Source organism: Idiotropiscis lumnitzeri, chromosome 11 (genome assembly GCF_059441095.1).
Source record: "Idiotropiscis lumnitzeri isolate Australia: NSW breed Sydney's pygmy pipehorse chromosome 11, RoL_Ilum_1.0, whole genome shotgun sequence".
Classification (NCBI taxonomy): domain Eukaryota; kingdom Metazoa; phylum Chordata; class Actinopteri; order Syngnathiformes; family Syngnathidae; genus Idiotropiscis; species Idiotropiscis lumnitzeri.
Window position 1 is genome coordinate 6,724,184 of NC_142401.1, and position 26,407 is coordinate 6,750,590.

At 42.2% G+C, this 26,407-nt stretch overlaps 1 protein-coding gene across 3 annotated transcripts in view; it reads left to right on the top strand.

The window, feature by feature from the left end:
• LOC148327100 (calmodulin-binding transcription activator 1-like) overlaps positions 1-26,407 on the top strand; it is a 60,157-nt gene that overhangs the window by 4,703 nt on the left and 29,047 nt on the right. For all 3 annotated transcript variants that reach the window (XM_088308193.1, XM_088308194.1, XM_088308195.1), the window contains exon 3: positions 5,573-5,676. In XM_088308193.1, coding sequence (XP_088164319.1) covers positions 5,573-5,676 — 104 coding nt within the window. The remainder of the gene's footprint in view (positions 1-5,572; positions 5,677-26,407) is intronic.

Sequence of the window (26,407 nt, forward strand, 5' to 3'; positions counted from 1 at the left end):
AGGAAATAATGTAAAGTGAAAGTATAGCGAGCACTGTGTCATACGAGCAAATGATACTAAAATAAACTAAAACGACTTAGCGTTCGAAGGGAACTCACATTATAATGGTCATTTTACACGCTCCCGTTCAAATGTTTCAGAGTTTCAGTCTATGACTCGTTTTAAAACCTTTTCCCGCTATTAACCATCCGTTTTAAATTGTACAACGCAAATGAATTTATTTTTACATTTGCAGTGTGTGCTCATCGTCTTCCAACTGGGAATTTGGCCGAATGAGCCCATCACATTCAAACTCGTGTCGGCACACATTGAACACGCCTCAAGGTTCGACTGTTCTAGTAGGCTTTTCCTTATCTTTTTGCTTTCTAGCAGATTCTTGAAGGTTTCGTGCTAACACCGACTTATTTTGAACTGTTCATAATTCCGACGATGCTGCCACCACTGTGCTTCAGTGTAGCTAAGCTAATTCTATTGCGGGGAGAGGTTGCGAAAAACATTTTTGAATTTTTGGTCAGAACATTCAAACGTTTGTTTCATTGGACCTAAACAATGTGAAAATGTTTTACGGTCCAATAAAACCAAGGCTGAACTTTTGCAAAATTAAAGGAATTATGAACAGTTCAAAATAGCAGACATTGTTAGCAAAAAATAAATAAATAAATAAAAAATACGCCAGACTGCTGTGAGAAAGAAAGTAAAAAAAAAAAAAAAAAATCTCAGGAAAAATTTAGTAGAAAACTGTACTTAGTTTCGGGTTAATCAGGGGCACTTTAAATGCTGGCAGGTGTGTACTGACTCCCGATTTAACATGAGTTTGAATGTGATTGCTTCATTTTGAACACATGCACATCCCAGTTATTATTTCAATCCTTTATTTTTTTTCTTTCCCCTCTTGGAAGGATTTTTTTTCTTTTCCAATTGAAAAGTACGATAGTTCAGATGAATGGTGTAAAATGCTTTGAAATTATTTGTGCCGGCCCCATTTCTTAAGATCACAAAACCTGGCATTTGAACAGCGGTGTGTAGACTTTTTATATCCGTTATAAGAATGGAGAGGAAATAGGGGTCTGTAGAGCAATACTGTCACCTAGTGGAATTAACAATTGTTATTAAATGAATTGTATTGCTGGTAATTTGCTGCACACCAAGATGCTTCCATTTCAGTTTTTTTAAATCACCCATCACGACACCATTCTGCGGTGACATCACAAAAAATGCAAAAAAAACAAAACACACTCACAACATTTGCTGACGTCTTGCGTGATGTAACACACATGATGATGATTCAAACTTCAAGATATTTATCTGGAACGTTTTGGTTGCGTTCCAAAACAACATGATATTTCTATTTTTAGAAACCCGCACACAGCGTCCTGGGACAGATAATTTCCCTTGGTAGCCAAAAACTTCAGAGAACTAAAGTTTTTTTTTTTTGCCACATGTCCCACCGTAGTACAGCTCCGTCGAGGATCATTCGGAACAGATGGAAGGCGATTACCCACAGTACCCAAGCTGAATATTTTGAAACGGGGGATGCATTGTGAGATATAACACAACTCTTCGGGGTGTTAAAGCTCATCTGTAACGTTGGCCCTCTGTTGAGATGGGAGCGGTATCAGGAGGATGGGTTAATATGGCGATCGTGTCCATGAAGGTGTGCTTTGAAAGGGATTTCAGCACCAAGGTCACCGGTGGAAAAAAAAAAAAAAAAGGCTCTGGGACAAATACTGTGATGTGTGTGCCTTGATTGGCAAGCACCGTGTGTGTGTGTGTTTGCACGCGTGCGCGCGTGAGTGTGTTTGTGTGCAGAATGGCTTTGTTTGATGTGGTGGTTCTGGTACATTTCAAAGGCGAGGCTCTGATGAGAATTCTTCAGAACAGCAGGGGGAGGGGAGTTGGGGGGGGTTGCGTGCGTGCGCGTGTGTGCGTGTGTGTGTGTGTTGCGGGGTGGGCGTGGGGGGGGTTATAGCCAGGAGAGGTGGGGTTTAAACGCTGATTGGCATTCATGGCAGAGAGGCTGGAGCGCTGCTAAAAAAGAAATTAGGCTTTAACTAAGCTGCACCATTCAGCTGTTTAACTAAGCTGCGGCACCGTTCAGCTGTTTGAAATTCTGTCTTCTCAGGCCTTCTATTAATAAATGCATAATTGATTAGGGGCAGCATACGTGCTTGAACACACTTCCTCCCAACGCCAACACACATGCAAGAACCGAGACCTCCCTCCTGTCCGGGAGCAGCACTTATCATCCTGTTCGTCTTTGTGTTGCTCCACCTCTTGTCCTTGCAAAATTGTGGCTGTGTAAATACCCCCCCCCCCTGCTAAGTTTCTTTTTTGTCCTCTCATTGGCTGCCTCCCTCCCCACCCGCGTCGTCTGCTCTGACCCCCTCGCTCTCTTCCTCTCGTTCTGTCGTCTGCCCTCAGGTAGAGTATATAATTCCTATCTTCCCCGGGGACTCGTGAATGGACGCCCTCCATTCAAATGCTTATCAATAACCTTTGAGTGCACGCTCGCTTTGATTCCAAGCTGCATATCTGTTGGATACACGCTCACAAATGGACACAGATACACTCGCGCATACGCAGGGGCTCTATCTTTGAGAGGACATTTTGAACTGGCCAAGTGATATTTTTCTGATGCACCGAGGGAGTTTCGTTTTTTTTTTTTTTTGTTTTTTTTTTTTGTCCTCGGTCTTCTCAGTATTTCATTGCACCTCTGTTTTGACAACCTGCCCTTTGCAGCGGAGGTTTTGGTGTCAACATCGACTATGATTAGTGGTTGTGCGCTTATGGATCTCCCAAAAAGGGCAACAAATAACTTATTGATATTTTTTTTTTATTTTTTGCTCGTCACCTCACAGCAAGAATGTTCTGGGTTTGATGTGGCTCCGGCTTCCTCCCTCAGTCCTTCATGACCCATCCCCAGAAAACAATCAAAATAGATGGATGTGCGGATATACAATAAACTTTTCCAAGATTTTTACACTTTCATATAAATCTTCACTACTATCAATATTGGATATATTAGTAACTGTCAACAGATGCCATAAAAAGCCCCCGAAACAATTGATAGCTTCTCTGCACTTATTGGCCTGCGATGACGTTGGACGAGACTTTTTTTAATTTTTTTTAGGTTAGATTAATTTACGAGGTGTGCAACCGTTACACTGTTCTCTTAATTTTTTTTTCGTCCTGTTGAGTTTACAGCAGCAGGTTGTTTTAAAGTGGATATAAAACTTGGCTCTTGTTAAAAGCGTTTTTCTAATGTAAAATAAAAATAGACGGAGATAAAGCGCCAATGGGTTTTATTACAGTGTTCAGTCTTGTTTGAAAATGAGTCTATCCGCATAGAAGCGTTTGACTCGGCAATATTTGCCCAAATGGCCTTCAAAGTGGTGAGACGGCGACGGGCTCTCCTGTACACAGCCCTTAGCCCCTCAATTTTTTTCACAATTGGATTTAGGTTGTCTGCTTAAGGTAATAGCATGCTGAAATGTGAAATTGTTCTCTGTCAGGCTTTTGTTTGGTGTCATATTCATGACATTTGGGAGTGTTGTATTTGCAGAGAACCCCCCCCCCCCCCGTTCAAACTCCGCGCCATACGCACTGCCCAGGAAAGAAATTTGTCATCTCTTGAGTAAACGCTTCGTAGGCCTGATGCTTAAATTAAATTGATCAACACATTTTGGTGCCAAGAAAGTTTCAACGGTTTGAGGGTGTTTTGTTGTTGCTGAATCCAAAAATGGGAGGTTTTTCTTTTTTTTTTTTTTTTTGCCGAAGCAACTCAAGTGTATGAGATAATCCATGTTTTTGATTTTAAAAAGTGATATTTATTTAGCGTATTTTCTGAACTATAGAGCGCCCCTACAGGTGAAAGAAAAATCCACAGAAAAGCCGGACCGTTGTATTAGCCGCAAAATCTTAGAAAAAAGTAGCAGCTTATAGTCCGAAAAATATGGTATATTTTTTATCGAAATGGCATGTCAAATTTCAAATTGTACAACCTTTATTTCTTTGGAGGTTCCACTTTAATATTCATTCCCCCGTGAGTGGGATTGACTCCAAATAAATTGCCGTGCCCACCTTCACTTTTTCAAATACATTTCCGACAATCAAGAGAACATGTGGCACCGAGCCAGGCCTCAGTGCGCTGCAATATGGCACTGCAAACGTCTGCTCGTACAACTCCACAAGGCTTTGCGGGTGCTGTCAATACTTGACTCGTATCTTTTGGGGGCGGGGGGAGTTATTTACGCCGTTTGCGTGTCATCGTCGTCGTTGTCACTAAACGCAACCAATTTTCTTTCATTAGACGAGCGTATTTCGCTCTCTAGTTCCTTCGTTTGTATCACAAAGCCTCCCCACGCGATCCAAAATACACCATCGAGCAGAATTGCTATAAAAGAGAGTGAGAGAAACCCATGTGATCGGACGTGATTGTTTCCAACCAAATGAACTCATCATGTATGATCATGAAGCTCCTCTGGAACCAAATCTGTTTTGGTGTAGGCCTCAGATTTTGTGTGCACCTCCATTTGGAGTCCGAAGTGAAGGATTTAGCCACTCCCTTCTGTGCATTTCATGCTTTGACTTGGAACAAGCCTCTAAAATTAGCAATCTCGCCATACAATACAATACATCACAATAAACATCGGCCACTAAATGAAAAGTCAAATGCTGGACATTTTAGTGTGCTCTGCAACGTGTGTGTGTGTGTGTGTGTGTTCTCCTGCAGTATTAATAAGGAAAGACTATCCCGGTCAGACATATTTTTTTTTTCCTCATTGATTATAGCTAGCGTTTTTGTAACTTGTCTTTCTCATAAATAATAAAAAAAAAAAAACATCTCAGTGTTATAACGGATTAACTCCTTTTAGCAAAATCAGCTTCTTATGTCCTTCAGATGCATGAACAAATGATTGTGCTAAATCGCTTGCTTAAGATCGCTTCACGCTATTCAAACGACCATCCAGAAAGAGATTTCATGCAATCTGACGTTTCTTTTCTTTTTTTTTAAACAGTGACCTGTAATGCTTGTTACTTTTATTGACTGGCTCAAAAGATAATTTGTTTTTGATTTACTTTCAAGGATGTCTGCTTATTGTGGATTTCTTTTTAAATAAAACTTCCAATATTCCAAAAACCTGCATGGGGGTGCGGGGGAGAGTTTATTAGTCGAGTTTATTTCAAGCATGGAACAAGGTTGGAAATAAATAAATAAAGCAGTATAAGGAAAATATAGAAGAAAAAAATGCTAAAAAAAAAAAAAAAACATAAAAAATGTTGTTAAAAAAAAAATACACTGCATACCACAAAAAAATGTGCCCAATAAGACCGTAAATCTTCTTTCGGTGTGTAGGCTCCAGCTCACCTGCAACTCTAATGAGTTGGATGGATGCTGACGTCATTTTTGCAATGCGCGGCTGTCAGAGAAACACGCTGGCATCGATAAAACACAAATCTTCGAAGCGCAATCCGACGCTTCTGACTCTCCTCCGTTCACGCATCCCAATAAATGTTATATGTTTGACTCTTAATCATCCGTTACCTTCCCCATCCTCTCCCCTCGCTACAGGTGAGCCAGGCCAGTTGAAAATCTACCTTCCTAAGAAGCTACTAGAGTGTCTGCCCAAATGTTCCTCTCTGCCCAAGGAGCGCCATCGTTGGAACACTAACGAGGTGAGAATGTGACACACTCGGGAGGGAAATATGCGTGACAGTGAGATGAACTCCGTGTTTGGGCTGGTGACTCATTTCGAGCTCAAGTCACCATGAGGGCTGGATGAAGAGGAGGTAAACAAACATGAGGGTAGTTTATCATTATATAAACCTAAAACTGTGACACGAGGGAAGGAAATAAACATACAAAGCCAAGCTCAGCACTAAAATGGAACTGATTTTGGCATATGGTGTTGGCTTTGTAACCCCAACAGGGCTGACGGACATAATTCCACTACTTTTAGGTATCCGCTTTATGAACACTTTGGCCTACTATGTAATAGCATTGTAATTAATGTTGGCTATGATGGTGGTACTTGGAAAGCAAAGTATTTCGGAGGTTTTATACTTGATGATGACCGCTGGTATAGAAGATAAACCAAAAAGGAATAAAACTAATGTGCTAATGTTAAGTCTGCATGGTTATCACGCCTGCCTTTTAAGTTTGAGGCTCGGGTTAAAAATCTCAGTTAGCATGGAGTTAGCATGTTTTTCTTGACTCATTTTGAATATGTGCTCATTAGTGAGTGTGTGGACATGAGTGTGAAATTGTTTGCTTGTGTGTGTTTTGTGGGTTAATTTAATTTCAAAGTAAAAAGGCAAACAAAGCAAAAAGTATGAAAGGAAAAAGAAATTGACCAAAACTGAAAGGAGACAGGGAACTAAATACAAACAAATTAACGAGACAATGAGGAACACCTGGACAAGGCTCAAAGAATTGGAGGGAGCTGATTGGTCAACACAAGGGATTGGGTAAACGAACACAATTAGCTTGATGAGATAGACACACAAAGGAACAAAAGGCATGAAATTCAAGTCAAAAACCAAAGTCAACAAAACCAGACCGTGAGACAACCAGTCCGGCGAGTACCTCGGCCTCACCTAAAGTCAACTTGGCTCGTGTCCAGCGCTTCTGCGACCCTAATGAGGACAAGCGCTCTTGAAAAAACACGGCCGGGTGGATGCTAATGTTAGCTTAGCATGTGTCATATCCTCCACATTCTCCTCGTCTACATGCCGCAAAGTAAACAAAGAATACCCTCGTTTTCTTTCGTTTACAGTAGTGTGTCTCGCTCTGACTCCAACCGCCCCAAATCGAGACGAGTAGAGCTGAGCCAAGCCGCGCAGTGCCAATTTTCACCCATGGCTTTTTTATCCTGCAGATGGAATGAACCATGGGTCAGTAGAAGGGGAAAAAAACCCAAAACATTATCTCAACACTGTTACTAGGCAACCATAGACGCTATTAAACGCTTGCTATTTTGGGCTATTTTTTTTTTTTGTGCCTTGTGTGTAAACGGTGGCTTCGATACTGTGTGTAATTTTGCCGACAAAACAAAAGGAAGACCGAACAATGAAAAGCACTGTGTGATGAGTAAACAACAAAAGCAGTGACCATGCACCTTGTGAATTTGATCATCATGAGTTATTTTTTTCACACCTCATTAGTCAGCTACAAACGTGTGAATTCTTCGTAGAGTAAATAGGACAGAGCGCCCCCAGATCCTACATCAGTGAAGAATGCAGATACTCATGTAAGTTAGTTCATGTCATACGGAAGTTTCAGCCGGCAGTAGATTTCAGGGTTTACCCAAAACAACAACACCAAAAAAAAATCTATATTATGTAATGCGCCCTTTCTTAATACAATACAATACAACTTTATTTATGTAGCGCAAACAAAGCGTTTTCCATATGGTGTAATAACACATTTATTACAACCAAGATGTTGGGTTGCGACATTTCAACACTAGATTTTATTTTTTTTATACCGACTATGCACGTCATTCATTTGATCAACTCTGATGATCAATTAATGTCTTGTTTGTTCTTTTAAAAGCGGAATTCTTTTGCGTCAATCCTTCATTGGTTATTCCTTAAATTCCTGCTGCCATGATGTCCGTTTGAACACAAACTAGTCATGACTGAATCAACAACATCTCCTCTGGAGCATTTCCCCCAAATTGCTTTCAGACATCATTCATCAACATTCTGAATGATCAATTAGTCAACAATCAATTCCTTTGATCATCCCTTGTCCAAATACTGAAAGGAAGGAACACGTCGGGAAAAAGGCAAATCTCGTATGCAGGGTTGTCAAATTATAGAACATGGGGTGATTTCATACCAGAAAGTCCAACTTTTTTTGCTTCCTGTGCCACTTCCTTTATGCAACTTTCACTAGAATGACTGTGGCGCCTCTCAGATGCTAATTCCAGTTCTCATTATGCATCCATGGATTCTATCAGCAATTGAAATTTACACCAGGGGGCAATAATATACTCGACTTAATATACACAAATATCAAGAACGCCTACAGAGCCATTTCCCTACCCCACACGGGCAACCCTGACCACCTATACTGTTCTCCTAATAATAAAGTTTTGTTCAAACTTTTGCTCTTTTAATAAGTGCCGTGTGCTTTTTCCAGCCTCGTGTAACCTTAAACAGGACATCACCAACAATTAGGATCGTTACATACGTCCGAATATAGCTGTTCGCTAAGAAAAGCATCCTAACTCATGTATCACCACAAGTTTCTCGTGTATGCATTGCGTCGCTCCACGCCGGCGGTTTTGCGACATCCATGGCGATGCGGTTGGCCTCTGTCGGGACATTTTCTCCATGTGCAGGCTGAGCACTCCATTATGGATGAGTGTTTGTGTGTTTGTGTTATTGATTACCAAGTCGGGCATTATTATGCAATGCAAAGCTGATTTAGCTTGTGGTTTTTCTCTGAGGAAAGTCATTACATTTCTCATGCAATCCATCTCAATGAAGGTCATACTGTGAGTTAAGCAACAGCGCCGAATGAACAGTGGGCTCACGTGAATAGTGTATGCGTGAGCGTGTGTGTGGGTGTGTTTGAGCAACCGCATGAGTGCTACTGGTTAGGTTAACGCAGAGCCAATCTGAGAACACCCTCTATATATATATATATATATATATATATATATATATGTATATGTATATGTGTGTGTGTGTGTGTGTGTGTGTGTGTGTGTATATGCGACTCACCATTGAGTCCTCTCCATTAGAGTCTGACATTTTTCATTTTTGGGAATACTCGTGGGATAGAAGCCAATTACAAAATGTATCATGTGACTGCACCACATTGGGGGAAATGTCAGCAGGAAGAGGCAGGTTTGGAATCCTAACGATGAGGGCAGGTTTTATTTAAATACAATGATATTAATAAACAGAGTTTGCCATGTCAGGCATCGCGTTGTCATTTTTTTCTGCTCTGGTAACCGGTTGCAAGCAGCCACCAGGGCAGCGTATGACGTATTTGGATTGATGACACATGGTGCCGTGCCAACATGGTGGCCATATGGTGGGAATAAAAAGCTGCGCAGCACAACACGAAGTAATCGAAGACAAGACTGGTGATAACATCACATCAAAACAATTGCATTGCCTGAAGGGGGTGGGATTATTCTGTCATGGGATTGGAATGAGACAGGTGTATTATTATTTTTTTTTTTTTGTTGAGGAAGCCGCTTGTGTACAGCTGAGAATTTACACTCCTGCGTCACCCTCTTCTCTATCAACATTTCTCATTGCCTCTCTTTCCTCTCTCGCTCTCTCTGCTGAGAAGGCACAGGCTCAGTTCAGGGGGAGGTTCGGTGTCCCTCAGTGAATTCCTTCAAAGCTCCTCTTCCAACCAGGCAAAGTTTGCTGCATATTTAAAGACACCATTGTGTCTTCTGCTTCTCGTGCTTGGTGCTTTCTTTGGGCTAGCCGTGTGAGCTCGGATTGATCCCGATGTACTGTTGTGCATGTTTCAGCGGGTTTGCCTCACCTGTGCGCGGCTCTGATTATTCGAGACGGATTATGTTGTGTTGCCACTGCAAAAAAAAAATAAATAAAAGTCTTTATCATTTTTGTTGACAGAAATTCCGTTAGGCCAACAACATTAGGCACTCCAGTACAGTCTAAGCATTAGATTGTAAAGGAGTGCCAATTAGTCACGAATGATATCCAATAAACGAACTTGATCTAATTGTCGGCCTTCGCAAAGTTAATAGTGTTCCATTTTGATTGACACAGTCAGTCAGAGGTATTAATTAATTCATATTTATTTATTGTTGCGGTGTCAATCTTTGTAAAGGCAGAATATTTGTTTTCCAATTTTACAGGAAGTACTCTAATTGATGGTTTGGCGGTACATTGCGTCAACAGTTGTGAATGGAATCGCCGTGTGCTCTTTGACTGATCGACGAGTGGTTAGCACACCGTTGTCTAGTTTGCCGTTTGCCATGCATTCAGCTGGAACAGGGTCCAATTTACCTTTGACCCATAAGCGGTACTTGTAATGGATGGGTAGATGGACTTCATACGAAGGCAACATGGTGGACGAGCGGTTAGCACAACTGCCTCACATTTGACAGGTTCAAATCTCAGCTCAGGTTCCGATCATAAGCATGTTGGGTTAAGATTCTAAATGTACTCAAATGCAGATGTTGAAGGCCCCAGAATGATTTTCTCAATCAGGCAAAAGTATATTTATTAATTTTGGTCTGGCCTCATGCAATAATATTGTAATACACTAAAATGTCCTTTTCATAAAAAAAACAAAAAAAAAAAATAAAATTAATGTCATTTGCAGATTAACATTAAAATAAATGTTTAAATAATTAAAATTGAAATAAAATACAAATCCGAGTCAAGTATATTAGAACGGGGTCAAAAGAGCACTTTTCCTTTTCAACAAAAAAAGAACATCAAGAAAGAGGGAAAAATGCATATCGCTCCTCTTATTCCCTGACTTCACCTTTCAAGTGTGTCCCTTTATCTTTATTTACCGTCCACTTTTTTTTTTTTTTTTTTTGCAGCAAACTTCATAGAATCCAATTCCTCTTTCTTTGTGTGCGCGTTTGTGTGTGTCTGTTTTTTCTGAGTCAAAAATCTAAACAAACACCTAAACAGGACAATGCATTTATTAAGAAAGCTGCTCAATTAGCAACATTTAACGTTGCACTTTCGGTATTTTGCTCATATTCTGGAAGACAAAGTGCACCGACATCCATTAAATGACGTATTTTGGTGCAATGGCTAATGGCTAATGCTAACAAAACGCTTACGTCACTGCCTGGGCTCAATTCATGTGAGCTGGACTGCTAGAATGACAAATACACAAAAATTAATAAAGAGGGCATATTTTCACAAAAAAAAAAAAAAAAAAGCCTTTGTCCTTTTCTATAGGCTGTTTCGGTATTCTTGCCACGGCGAAAAGTCCAAGTATTCACGTGCTGACCCAATTAAAACACATAGTGAAAGAATAACAGCGGCAATGAGGCGACCGGTAGTCCTGAGCTCTAAATTATCCGTAAGGAAAAAAACATGAGTTTGAATTATTTGTCGGATCACCTGCAGCATGACCCGAAGGAGGACAAGCGTTATTAAAAATGAATGGCTGGATTTTGCAGGTGTACCTAATGATGTGGCCATTGAGCGTTTATGTCTCACGTGAGTCTTGACCGAGCCAACGACAATTCATTCCAAACAGATGTTGCTCATGAGGGTTTCGGGAGAGGGGGGGGGGGCTGTTGCACAAACATCGCGTCCGTTACGAATGCGGCATATGGATGCCGATGCGGCAGAGAACTTCATTTGTATGGCGTGTCATCACCCACTGTTTTGGTGGAGATCTACATGCTCTTTATTAATGACTCCACGGAGAAGTGGAATATGATTTCCCAGGTTCCTGTGTGTGCAGGGGTGTGTGTGTGTGTGTGTGTGTGAAAAAAAAAAAAATTACCATTCCGATCTCCCGCCTCTGATAGAGCTGCGCCCGAGTCATGCAATCATCAGATTATGTCCTTATTCTCACCTTTTGCTTGTCATGCGTACGCGTCACCGAGTGTGTGCGGTACCCGTGTGTGCGTGCGCATTTGTTTCTTTGCCCGTGTGCGCGATGCCATATGATCCTCTGATCTCTGTTTTGTCACGCATGGCTCCCCCTGACACCTTGGCCTCCCACAAGCACTGAGCTGAAACACCCCCCCCACCCCCACCCCCACCCACGTTCATTTTTACTCCGTCCACTCCTCCTTCTGCTCTCTGTCCTTTGCCTCTCCTCCTTCTCTCGCTCTATCGCTCTCTCTCTCTCTCTCTTTTGTGTATCTACTGATGTGTGAAATTATTCTGGGATGGAGGGATGGATTCCTCCCCAAAGGGCTGAGTGGAGGCGTGAGCCTTTTGTTCAATAATAGATTGGGGGTGTATGTGTATCTGTCCGTGGTAATAGACTATAGACTAGTTTTAGATAACAAACCATACTCAGGTGGACAGATGATAGTAAAGACTTTTTTTCATCCGTAGGGAATAACTTGTTCGATTGCCGTAAATTGGTTGTTGAGTTAAGTTTCAAAATAAGTCTGCCAAACTTTTTTAATACTGACACACACACAATATTTTCTTGGGTAGGAACGTAAAGCGACTACTCGGCGTCATAACTCAAACTTAAAATGAATTTGCAATTTACTGTATGTATTATAGTATCTTTATCATTGACACAAACTATTTCATATTCATGTTCTGTTAATGCTAACATTTGTTATTGTTCAGAGTTATGCGCCGTGCTTGCAGCTGCTTTGGTGCACAGCAGAAAAAATATCCCATTTTATTACTCTATTTTGACATAACACCAACATGTTTCATTGGTGTTGATCACATTTTTTGGGGGGTTAGTAAATGCGTGTGTCCTGCTGTTGATTTATCATTGCAGCTCAAAAGTATTTTGTTCCTAACGTTTCGAGTTGGAGTGTTGTTATTTACTGAAATAAAATAAAACAATAAATTAATTAATTCCCCATAAGAAATCATGAACATTTTAATTCCAGATCTTGTGATTTTAAAACCTCTATTTGTGTAAAATTTTGACTGTATGTAAAATAAAACTACTCACCCTTTAATGGTATGAGATTGACCTGTCGAATTTAAAGCAGTTGACTATCATCCCACTGTAAAAACAGTAAAACAATTACTTATGCCCTCAGCATTATTTCTGACATCATGCGTTGGACTTGGTAAAAGACGCCGAGAGCGGATTGGCTTGTGCTTGGGAGGTGAATTTCTTTTGCATTAAGGGCTTTATTTTGTGGGTAGCGCCGTTGTGGGTGTGAACACAGCTAATTGCAATCGGTACCTATCAAAGTGGCTCTCTCATTCCCTTCAAATGCGGCACACTCACATTTCGCATGGAGGCATCTTTGTGCGGCATAAGGAAGCAGTAATTCATGTTTGACTTGAGTATTGTATTATAAGTACAAAATGCGCTGCTGGTGACTTAATTATGTCAGTGGACCAGCTTGTATTCCTCCTACATTTCTGCTCTGTGATCATTTTCATGCTGAAGAGAGTTACCAAAGTCATGTGACATGATTTTCTGTGTGAAGTCAGAGGGAGTGTTTTGAAAAGTGTTGAATTGTATGATGTAAAAAAACAAAAAAAACAAAGTAAAACAACATAAGTTATCAGCGTGGTCAAATAAAAGGCACACAAACAGACGACCGTCCGCCAAAATGACACTGCGGAAATGACATTTAGCGGTGTGCCAAAATGTTATAACTACGCCTCACGACACAACTCTTTGGTCGCAAAAAAAAAAAAAAAAGAAAAAGAAACTGGAGAAACAAGGCGTTATTTTGTAGAAAATGACTTCATCGTTTCATTGGCGAACATTCGCGATGTGATCAGGACACGCTGGCCGCTGCGTGATGAACGCTCGCCCTGTGTCTCGTCATGGGTGACACCAACACGATTGCCTGAATGAGAAGATCAAAAAGCATATATATTTAAGACGACTGCCCCATTTACCGTGTGTGTTGCTATGGCAACCCCTTACGCGCGCGCGTGTGCGTGCGTGCGTGCGTGCATGCAGTTGTGCTAATGGCGTGATCGATGGTGCAAGTGTGACACAAATGGAGTCCATGATTGCGCAGTACATCGGAAGTGATAAGCGAGACATCTGGTCGAGAAGTGTGATTGTAATGCCCAACGCGTACGACACATAAAAAAGAAAAACAGCTGATGAAGGACAAAAGTAGTGTTTGTAAGCATCATGCTCCTTTGTGCACTTTAGGCTGTGCGCTTATAAACCAGCCCTCAAACTGTGTGTATACGTGTCGCTATGCCTATGAGGATTCACGTTAAATATTTCATTTTTTGTCATCATCGTTGTTTGTAAGTCATTAAAAACCATACCTAGAATTAAATATACATTCATTGTATCCCCCCCCCGTGTCTTTGCGGCGATATGTTCTATTCTCCTCACATAGGTAATACATGGCAGGGGATATGTCTCGGAAATAATTTACACCAGAGGGATGATATTAAATGTCAGCTAGCAGACTGTGGAAAACTGCTACGGATCCATTATGGAAACTCCGAATGATACCGGGGAGCAGACAGGCAGTTTTCGGGGGCCTCTGCTGTTTTGAAGGGTGTCCTTGATTTATGACTTTGATGCGAGACTTGCTAATGTCCAACTCACTCTGGCACGAGGCCGCGAGAAGCTGACACACTCCATTTTGTCTGCCGTGTCGGAGCCAAGATAAAAGAAGTGTGCTTTTTGGAAACTTAGCGAAATGTTCATTTTTTTAGAATAAAATGGATGTGGCGTTCATGCACTGGTAGGATTTATAGTGTTGCTGTCAGTGCACGCTTGCATGCGTGGGGGTGTGTGTGTGTGTGTGTGTGTGTGTGTGTGTAGAGACACCGCAACGGTAGGCAAACTAGGCAATTGCCTAGGCCCTCGGGACACTGCTAACATTGGTCCTTTTGTCAGTGACAAAATGACAGAAATTTTAGACATGCATTGGGGGGGAAAAATGCACAGGACACCCACTAGCTGTCCCTGCTTAGTGTGTTAAGGCTGAGACACGGCCAATATGGATGACACATATAGCATAAAAACCTCCTTAGACGCAGAAGCGAAATGTTGAAAACCCCCCCCTTGAAGGAGCCCCGACTTCCTGCGGCCGGCTTTTCTCGGTTCTTCTCCTCAAGGAAAAATCGTATCTCTCAGGGCATGCAAAAAGAAAGAAAGTCTATAATCTGACTTTTTTTTATTTTTTTTTTAAAAGTTGCGATGCTAGTTTATCCCAGTCTTTAGTATAATCTCACGAAGCACAACTGGACATGACTTGCTCAGCCTAGCTTAGCCCAAAAACACAGCAAGCTAACCAGTTCCTCATTTGTATTCGTAAGAGGGCAATATCATATATATCCTTGAATTTTCAATGTCACATTAATCAAATATATTATCGGGAACTGTGAAATTGGCTGTTCGTTAATTATACCAAATAGAGCTTAATATTTAGTGCGAAGCAACACTACTCTAGCATACACAATTGGAGCAGCGTGAATATAAATGTGCTTCTCCTTTGGAGGAGATTCTTTGTTGAAGTTCTTGCAGCCACAACAACAACAAATTCTACAGATGAAGGGAGGAACGGTTTAAAATGATCTTTTATATCCATTATGATTTGATCTGATTTAATGAAATAAAACAAATAAATGCCATCCAATTCTATATTTTTTCTTGTTCTCAAATTGCGGATATTTGGGTGTCATGGGAAAACGCTCCGTAGGCAAGGCAAGGCAGTTTTATTGACGTAGCTCATTTCATACGGAAGACAACTCAATGTGCTTCACACAAGCAGAGACACAACACCTACGAGTGTTTACCAACACAGCTGTTAGCAACATTCAAAAGCAAAGCAGAGAAAACAAAAGTCGCTTACAAAAAATACTCAAATTTACAATTGAGCAGGAACAAAAGACCACAAACTATTCGTGATCATTTTATTTTTTTTCTCTCTTTTACTCTTAAAGTTTTCTTACATGATGATGCACTTGTGTTATTTAAAATAAAAGATTTCTGGATTGAATGATGATCTTGGTGTTTTTGGGCTGGGAGGGCCCCCATGGCCGCTCTTGCCTCGGGCCCCCAAGGTGACTAAAAACGCCCCTGTGCGTGCGTGTGTGTGTGGGCGTGTGTGCGCGTGTGTGTGTTTGTTTCCCAGAGCATGCCCATGGCGCCAACCTCTCCAGTTGACATTGAGAACTCTGCTGTTACCGTTTACCAGTGTAAAGCACAATTTAATGAGAGGGCATAGAAGCCAAAACACTGACATGCAAGCACACACATGCTCCAGTGAATTCACACAAACACACACCCACACACCCCCCCCCCCACACACACACACATGGTGTGTTTCTCAGCTCCTTACGTTGAATGCTATTCTTTTGTTTTTGAATCATTCCTCCGTCTTTTAGGTTGAGAAATATTTTATGTTTGGAGAGCGCCAAGTTATAATCACTAATTAGTCCTCCAGGCTCTCTGTCTCCCTCTTCTTAGTCTGTATCTCTCCATCTAATTCTCTCTCTCTCTCTCTCTCTCTCTCTCTCCCTCTCTCTCTATGTCTCTCTCTCCCTTTGAGTCACACGTAGCCCAATTAACACCCAGCGTCAGCTTGTGTCAGTTTTGACTTTCTATTTCTCCTCCAACTTCAAACATTGTCTCTGCCCCGCTGACCCAACTGGCAGTCGAAACCAAACACAGCTGCAATGCAAAAAAACAGACCCCCTCCCCGCCCCCCCCAAAAAAATACTCAATAATTAGATTAATTAAATTCATAGGTGCAATTTCCTTGTCGGCATGAGTAATTAACCCCCAAGCCTTAAATGTGACTGCTCACTGAATGTGTTAATGGGGTTTCGCAGATTGTTTGCGTCGTTGTTTCGGTGGTTCTCACTGCAGTCCACAAGGGGCTGGGATTTACCATTCACCAGTCCCCCCCCCACCTACACCCCCCCCCTCCGGTCGCCTCCCCTCCCCTCGCTCACATTCTGCTCCTGCTCTATTTTCTCCATGTGGCGCAGACCCTCTATTTATCTTGCCTGCTTTAATTTGACACAAAATATTGTTAACTGGAGACACAGAGATATATTAAACCGTGGGAATGTGTGACTGCGAGTGTGTGGGTGTTGCGCAGGAGCCTTGGCTCGGCTTGTGTGTACCTGCGCGTGTGTGTGCTTTAACTTTGTGATTCAGGTCCCCGTTAGACTCTGAGCCCAAACACACACACACACACACACACACACAGAAAATGTCCAGCAGTGTGCTCTAATGAGAAGTCAGACTGTTCAGTGGTTACAATACGTTTTGTATCTGTAATGTCCCCACATACAACCTCTGTATTATCTAAGTCCCGTGTAAATTAGATTTAATTCATGGGAGACAGATAAAGCATTCAAATGCGCGTGTGAGATCATTGCGCTCCCTTTCCCGAGTACCTGCTCAGTGTGTGTGTGTGTGTGTGGGCAGAACTTTGTCCAGAACACTTTACAACTTTAATAACGTTCCACTCATCAGACCCAGCAAGTTCAGTGCGATACAAAAAAAAATGTGTACACACTTCTAATGTACTGTAGCAGAAGAAGTAAAGATTCAAATGTACCGTTTGAGGTGTGATGGATAAAATAAATTACAACTAGTTGTTGCTAGTTGTCATCTAAACGACGGTTGAGTAAGTCAAAGATCACCCAAAAGACAGTTTTGCTTTTTCTTTGGTCAAATCTTGACGTGTGCCCTTTTTTGACGCTGCTGTGGTGTACTTTGAGGGCTTAATAACATTTTGTTCCATTTGCATAACTACGTAGAGTTAAACGTTAAAATCGGACCTTCTCAGTTTTGGCCATTCTGATTGCCGAGATGACCTGCGCTGTTTTCTTCTTACTGTCCTAAAACTTCGACTGTGTGTTAAAACAACCATTTCCAATAACTCTGCAAAATGAATATTTACCGCTGAGATTTTTGTTCGTCTTTGTCACGGACGTCCGCTAGATGACAGAAGATTCAGTGAACCTGTTGTCATTCATACAAAAGGAGAATAAGTTTTGGTTCAACGAAACAGGCCCAGATATCACGCAAAGTACGTGAATATAAAAACAAAGACCCCAAAAAAAACAAAGACAAAACACCAAAACCTTCCTGTTGTTATTAGCTTACGTGGACTGGCGACGAGTCCAGCGTGTCTCCTTCCTCTCCCCCCTAAGTCAGCTGGGATCGGCTCCAGCGTCCCCGTGACCTTGAACATCCTTTCAAAAAAAAAAAAAAAAAAAATGGATAGCTTGACTATTATTAGCACGTGATATCATCGCTATCTCAGTGCAGCTCATTAAGGATGCATGAGCTACTCTGTTTTGAGTCCAAAATATTCCGTAACGGAAAAGCAATGCAAGATTCCAGCTTACTCAGCATCCAATCAATGTTCTGATGTCCTACTGCTCACATATTTGCCAATCTACATCTTGCTAAGGTGTTGTTTGTCGCAACATAATTTTATCTTCCTGACAGCGCATAAGTTACCTTTTCCTTTTTTTTTTCTTTTTTTTTTAACCGCACTCTTGTGCTGTGAGGCACATACATGGTCAGTAATCTGCTGAGCTTTGTATCCGCTAAGGACAGTGAAGGACGGCCCAATGTGAAAGTGAAAACCTTTCCTGTTTTCAAAATATGCACCGATCGTGTATAAAGTGACGAGCATCTCCCGCTCCTGTAGACTAACTCGTTCTCCCGACACTTATCCCAGGAATGGACCCCATATTTAGATGGATCGCAAATATATTGTTGCCCATGTTTACTCGCCGGGTGAAATATTGTGTTTGTGCTGTGCGGCCGTTTTCAATTTTGCAGGCGATATCTGAACGCTTCCACTCAGGAGACACCCAGTGTTTGTCCGGAGTGTTCTCCCATCAAATGGCCATTCTACTTGGTATGGCATATTTCTCAGTCTGCCCATCTCTGTCCTCCCCTCTTCCTCCCTCTTCCTCCTCCCTCATGCTGATGTATGAAATGTCTACTCCCATACGGAGGGTGTTTGTAACAGTCAGTGTAATCAAATTTCACTGATTCCTTGGGGATTAAACAGTGTGTGCGCGTGTGTGTTGGATATTAGCTGTGTACCGGGTCTGAATTGTATTCCTGCAGTGTCATTAGTCTAAGACTAGCTCAGCTGTAATAAAATATCCATCATCTTGTTCTCTAAGGAAGAAGAACTTCACGACTGACACCGATGCGGCATTTGCATAGCGGTGTGTGCATATATTTAAATTTTGACGGTATCATATAAAGCCGTAGGTGGGCGGGAGATTGATAAACACATTTCCAAATGAGAGCATCTAATTTGTATCTTGGCCGAATGACAAAAAAAAAAAAAAAAGATTCATTTCTGTCTGTGGGCTTTTGACAGGTAAATATTTTGCCCACAAAATCTTTGTTTTGCTGCGTGAAAGGAAGCACTACAATTAGAAAGTGGCACTGCTGCATATCATTGCGGCCAGTTGGCAGCGTACGCGCTTGTATGTTCTGGCAGTGTCGTTTTTTTTTTTTTTTTTTGTCGCTTGTTCTCTTGAAAGTCGTTAACATTGTCCAATGCGCAACACCAGCGTCAATATTAGTGTTAAACGGCTGCTCTTAACGTGCAAGCGGAATTCAAAAGACACACACCATTGCCGTTCCTACGAGGTGGAAACTTGCCCTGGCAGGATATAACTGATGTCAGACTCCTTTTTTTTTCTTGGGGGGGGGGGTCTCTAAAAGTGCATTAAATTAGAGCAATTATTATCCAACTGTGCCACAACTGCGAATTTCATTTAACTCATTCACTACCAGCCGAGAAAAAAAAAAATCTTTGACGTCTTTAGCCGTCAATGGTAGTAAATGAGTTAATGGCTGAAAAGAAGCCGATTTAAGCAAACAAAGGCTGTGACGGCTTCCATCCTGGTCGGCGATTTTTGCGGCACCGAGCAGCGCCACTCCTGTCTGACAGTAAAAAAATGTTGCTTTCTTTACACAACCACCCCGATTCTTTATTTATATACATGTGTCTTACATCATGTTTAAAGATAGCTAGCACACTTTGACACCCACTGCATGAATCACAGTCCTTAAAGAGAGGGTGATGACACCAGGCTCTACTTTGTGCAGTGCATCATCAACGGTGCACATACTGCACTTGCAGCGAAGAGGAGTCCTTTCAGATCTGTACCTTACATTTTTTTTTGTTTGTTAAATATTTACGACATTGCATATGCTCATATGGGATAATCATTTCTGACTGCGTATGCATTTGTCTGCAGTGGATCATTACAACTTGTCATTCGGGGGGGGCCACTTTGATCCAAACAAACATCAAACAATGCCCAGATTGTGCTGACTCCTGATTTGTGGTTAAAGTCAACAAGTTGAGCAAATTAGTATTCTGGGATTAAAAAATGATGTATTTAGACAGTGATAAACATTACCATCATAAAGTGTTATTGCTGATATAAAAGTGACAGCGATTCCACAAGCTGGAAATCATCAGAATTGGAAGTGTGAAAGGTTTATCGCATTTTTCAGTACAGTGGAAGAATGAGGAGGGAGGGGGTGGCGGGGGGGGGGCGTAGTAACACTCTATTCAGTTCCAGCACGAGGATTTGTCCTTGGCAAAGACGCATCACACCGAGTACAAGTCAGTCAACAGAACTAGCTTGATAACCCGCAATGTTAGCTTTTCCTTCTGATTGGTTCGACTCCACCCGCCTCGCTCGCTGCACGAAGCCGCCCCGCTTTGTTTGGCGAAAGAGGAGATAAACTCGAGGTACTCGTACCGTATATCTGTATAATGGCGCTCGTCTCTGCTAGTTTGTTTTTGAGGCCCGAGGATAATTAAAAATGCATGGCTTCAGCATGGGGGCCAGGCGATTTATTTATTTATTTTTTTTTTTTTCACAACAACACACAAACGACATGAAATCTTTATTTGTCAGAGACGAGCCCGAATTGATTTTATTTTTTTATTTTTTTGGGAGCGGCGAGAGACGCAACGCGCTCGGAATCATTTGTATGTTTCGCAGGTGTGATTGTGCCCGGGTCCGCGCACGTCTGTACGCCAAGCGTAAGAAGCCGCTTGAGCAGACTAACCTAAAGATCACAGCGGAGAGCCATCTTTCAAATGTATTCATTAAACTCCCAAATGCTCCCCTTAACGAATGTAATTAGAATATGGTAATGAGAGAGGGTTGAACCGGGGAGTGTTGTATTACGCTCAGCAGCACACAGCCAGGACGAGAGAGACAAATAGAAAAGGGAAAGACAGTAAAAGGGTTAGAGGAGAGAGAGAGGAACCGAGAGACTGACTGACAGGGTGCCAATTTGTGTCTCGTTGTAAACAAGTATTTATGCCAATGAGAGGTGGCACGCGCTGTTTTTTTTTTTTTTTCATTCATTCTCCGTAACCATCGCCCGGCAAACCAACTCAATAACAATCGCATCCACGATAGCGAATCGCAGGCCTCCGAGGGCCGCGTGACTCACCCCGAGATGAGGCGTCGGAGGGTTAACGCGAAACCCACTTGCCCCCCCCCCCCCCCCCAACTCCCGCTGCCTAACGCCCATCCATCATTTTTTGACTTTCAAACCTACATCTTAGTGTGTGCGCACTCTCCCGCTTGACTTGGTGAGAAATTTTGAGGTGTCTGACAGACTTTATTCAAGACGCCCCCCGGCACAGCAGGGGTCCTGGCATTGTGTTTGACACCACACACCTGTTGCCGTCTTTGATGTGTTCATCCCCCACTGCGCCGAGAGATGGGCCGTTGTTCTCCTCAAATGCAAATATGAGATAGAAGGAAGAGGAGAGGGGAAGATGCGTAAGAGAATCTTGATTGATGTTCCCTCGGTAGATTAGGGCGGCCTCTCCTGTGCGGTTAGGTCTCCCGTAAAAAAAAAAAAAAAAGTTTGAGCTACCTTCTGTACAGTGAGTGAGTGCGGCAAACTTTGCCGCGCGGTGATGAAAGTCACGCAAGACAGCAGGACGGGCGAAAGGTAAAAAAGTCTGTCCAGAAGGAGAGCGAGTGACAATGTCATCATAAACCTGACACTTAGGTGGACAGAAGCCACTGCGTGGATTCTTCCGAGACCCCCGCGCGCGCGTGTGCGCGTGTGTGTGTGTGTTGGTGAAGACCTGCGCATCCCAGCATGCATTAGTGATGACATGTTCATGGCATTGTGTACATATTCACGTCTCTTGCGACATGATGAATGTGACGCGCGTGACTCCCGCCAACCAGGTGAGAGGGGTGCGCCCCAGCTGAAGGTCACGTTTCATCCTCCAGTGACTAACCGGCGCTAAATACGGCTGCTTTTGGAATCACTTTAACACGGGCAACTTTTACCCCTCTAGGCTCGATGACGGACATTTATTTCCGCCTCTTTTCTTTTTTTTCCTTTGGACAATTTTGGCTGTATTACATCCTACATTTTTATAATTCTTTGATACTTGGATTGAATCGTACAGTTTGGGTAAGAAGGGTTTATTCTAGGACTCGACACGTGAAAATGTTTTTTTTTTCGTGTTTTCTATCTGATTACATCATTCATTACTTTTTTTGTTCAAGGGACCAATTTCATGTAGTATCCTTAGTTTCCAAAAGAGACATTTAATGGCTTACCGCACCACAATAGAGCAAATTAATGATGCAATTTTGATTTTAAGAAGTGGAGTTACCCTCTGCTGACCATGGAGAAGATTTAAATTTTAATTTAAGAAGTGGGAAACTCTCTCTGCTGGCTATAGAAATATTGTACTATTAGCACTATAAGAAAAACAAAAAGTTGTACTCCGAATGTTTGCCTTGTGGGAACGAACTGAAATTAAAAGAAAACAAAAAATCGAACTGAATGGCTATTTCAAAGAGCTAATGACAAGAAGTGATGATATGTGAGCGCAATGTATGCAGTAAAAAAGCAAGAAAAAAAAATCATAACAATTTTTAAAATAACAGACTACGCCTTATATGTGGCCTCAAAAATGCCCGCAAACAGTCAAACGGTAAAAAAAAAAAAAAAAAAAATCAAACTAGGCCCGAGGGGTAGAATACAGACTATTTGTAAGCATGTGTATGCATCCCGTGTATGACTATGCACATGTGTGTGTGTGTGTGTGTGTGTGTGTATTTTGCCCAGTGCGTGATTAGGTGTTTGTATGATAAACACAAAGCAAGCTTGAGAGGAATTCTGATCAGGGGCTTTGCAACAGTTGTTATGGAAACAGCATTAAGCAGCTGTATTAGCCAGTGGAGGTAATATAGAGGCTGTTGAAACTAACAAACATTGGCGAGGACGGCAGTTTGGGAATATAATACAAACTACACATTATTGCTCTGGTGTACAATAGCCTTGATGAAATTTTAATTGTGCGGCTAGAACAGAACAAAATGATCCATGTCGTAATTCAATGTCTGCCTATCTTTCAGTTTAAGAGCTTCACATATTAATTAAGCAGGCCAGAGGAATAGAGTGCAAACAAGACATTATTGGACTGCTTTACAACCAACATAGAATCATTATTGTCAGCGGGAAGTGGAACATAACTTGGACTGTTTAGTTCTGGCCTTGTAACACGGTCCTGAGGTCTGCGCTTCGAGAAAAAAACACGATTGACATTGTTGGGTTTTCAAGGTCACATGGGAATTATCACTGACTGGAGTGGTTATAAAAAAAATAAAAAAATAAAAAATCACCCTTGTAATTGAACAGAATGAGACTGTGATAAATCATTTCCCAAAAAATTACATCATTAATGCAAACTATAACCTATGTAAATTAATTGGAATAAAAAAAAAAAAAGAGTGGAACGGAGACAACCTCCTCTTCAGAAAAAACTCAGATGGTCTCGAATGCTTTTCCGAACATTTTTGAAGTCAAAGCCGTGGTCCAGGCAGAGCTTGAACGGCATCAGATTGTATTGGAAAGGCATCAGACGGGATAAAAGTACAAAGAATTTCCAAGGCAGTCATCTTCAATCAGAGGGAATTTTGCACAACAGAGATATTACCAAGATATGGACATCCCCCTGAAAAATGGATGAGGAAAAAAAAAAAAAAAACTAGTCAGAGTCAAGAGGCTGACAGCAACATTGAATTAACCGCGGGAATTTCCTGCAAGTCCTGATGTGACAACAATCTCCTGTCTTCTTCATTTGTCTGCGCTACAAGAGTAGGGTGGCAAGATGGAAGCCTTATCTTACAAGAAAAAAAAAACATTCAAGGCTGACTACATTTTACAAAAGGACAACTTGCAATTCCCGTATGAGTAAACCAAGGCAGAACTTTTTGGGCCATAATTTCGAAAGCTTCAGGTTTCTGCTAGAACCCAAAAAAAAAACATTTGCAAAAGGCATCAAAAACAACAGTTTTGAAATTTCTCATTTTATTTATTTATATATATATATATATTTTTTTTTTTTTATTTTTTTTTTTATTATTTATTTATTTATATATTTATATTTATTTATATATATATTTATATTTATTTATATATATATATATTTATATATATATTTTTTTATTTTTATTTTTTTTTTAATGTATTTATAGAGCAGAGTGTGAAATCTGCTGTGAGCAAATTGCTGAAGTCGGATCCCGAACAAGTCTGAATTGGAGGTTATTATGAATAGGACGTCAATCCCTGTCCCGATATTTTCAAGGTTCATCTGAAAGTGCACGGTGGCGATGTTGAGAACAAACACCAACATCAGCAAACCTCCCTCGGGTAATGCTAATGCACTTCTTTGCTCCATATACGTAAACGGGACAAAGGCAAAAAATGGACTCTGGGTATACTTAAAAGGCAGCCTCCGTGTGCCGCCTCCCATCTCCATAAAATAAACGGTTGAATGCCAAATAATGTGCGTGGCGAGAAGGAGCGTCAGCCTTCGTTTGAGGTGCTGCTATGGAATGGATGTGACAGTTCCAGTTTACAGACAACTCTGTTTTCCCCTGATATCTGCCAGGGTGATGCTCGTCATTAGACTTCAAAACACACACACACACACACAAGACACTTCTTGCCTGTGGCCAGACCCTTAAACGGAATCCCCCCAGGGAACGCTCCTGCATAAGTCTGTTGCAGTGTAGGCGACCAACCAAGCCGCCCCCTCGTTCCTACTGGGGAAATATGCCCCGGGTTTGTGAGTGCGCGTGCACGTGCATATGCATGTGTGTTTGCATGTGTGCAAATACGCACACTTTTTTTTTTTTTTTTTGTACATGCCATCCATTTCTTGGAGGGAGATGGCCTCTTGGAGACCCGAGTGGGTGGATGATTTCCCCACTTGCATGGCTCGCTTCCCACTCATGATCCCAACTTTGTTAGCTACAGTATTGCTTCAGTAACGCTCTCTCCCAGTCCCTCCCAGTCAAGCTCTTACTGGCAGGGCGGGGACGCGTGTGTGTGTAGTCAGCCAGGCCTTGCTGGAATGCATTATTGTGTAGATTCACGTCGACATGCAGAATAACTAGGTTTATGGAGTAGATCCCTGGAGAAAGATCCTCTTTGTCCCTGAGTCTGGCACACACACACACACACACACACACTTTGAGTATTCCTGAAGGGTCAGCGTGTCGCCAGGCATGCTCACAGCATTCCATCACTGGTCGTCCGTCGGGACAATAACGTCGACTTCCGGAGGATCGACCTTCAAGTCTCACTTCTGTCACTCTTCACATGGGCGTGGAGCGAGTGTGTGTGTGTGTGTGTGAAGGAGAACAGCGTTGGGGTGTGTGTGTGTGTGTGTGGGTGTGTTTTGGAGTGTGTGTCAGGCTGCCGTTTCAGCTGACTCCTCTGTTTCGGGCTTTTTAATGGCTCTTATGGGGCAGGCCTTTAATTGCAAGTCTCTCTCCCTCCTTCGTAATCCTCCCATCCTTCTGTCTCTCCCAGCCCCTCGTCTCCACTCTTTCCCACCTCTCTCCTCCCGCCTCCCACTGGCTGACAGTCACTAGGGGAGCCCCCCCGGTGCCCGGCCGGAGCTGTGGAGGCCGTATAGCATATTGACTTGCTGCAGAGTGGTTTGGGAGGAGGAGAGGTGGCGGCTTGTCACCACTAATGAATAGATGCATAAATGAATGAGGTGCTCTTTGTATGCGTGTGTGTGTGTGTGTGTGTGTGTGTGTGTGTGGGTGTGTACATGTCTTTCCAAGGAGGAAAATGTGAACGTGAGCGTTCGGATGTGCGTTTTCAACCCAGACTCGGTCGGCCCTGTGCAATTTTTTTTTTTTTGTAACGCAGACCGACAGACATTAACAGTTGGCAGATTGATGGTGATAATAATTAATGGTGTGATGGCAGCCTGTCCCTCACGCGCACGCACACGCGCACACACGCCGATGCATGTGTGCAGGGTGAGGCAATGGGGGTTGGGACATTGCAATAGAATGGAGGATACTAAAAACAATACTGTTAAGTGCCAGCACCCTGCTCCAGCTCTCTCACCCCCCAACCCCCCCCCTTTTCCATCTCATCTGGTCAGCTTGGAGCTGGAGTGCCCTCGTGCCAAACTGGGACAAACAACCGAAAAGAAAAAAAAAAAAAACACATGCACGCAGTGCGCACGCAAGTATGAGGGAGCGTGGAAGAGGAGGTCTGGAGTCGAGATAGATGATCTGAGGGGGCAGATGAAGGAGGGCTGGATTGTTGATGTCTTCTTCACTATTGCTTTGCGCCACATTTCAAACGCTGATTGCCTTAAGAGGACAATTTACATTTCATAGGCCTACACAACAAGTGGGTGAGAAGGGAGCCGCCGATCGGGAAACAGACAATCGCGTTTAAAGGAGCGGAGAGTTTACTCGGTGAAGG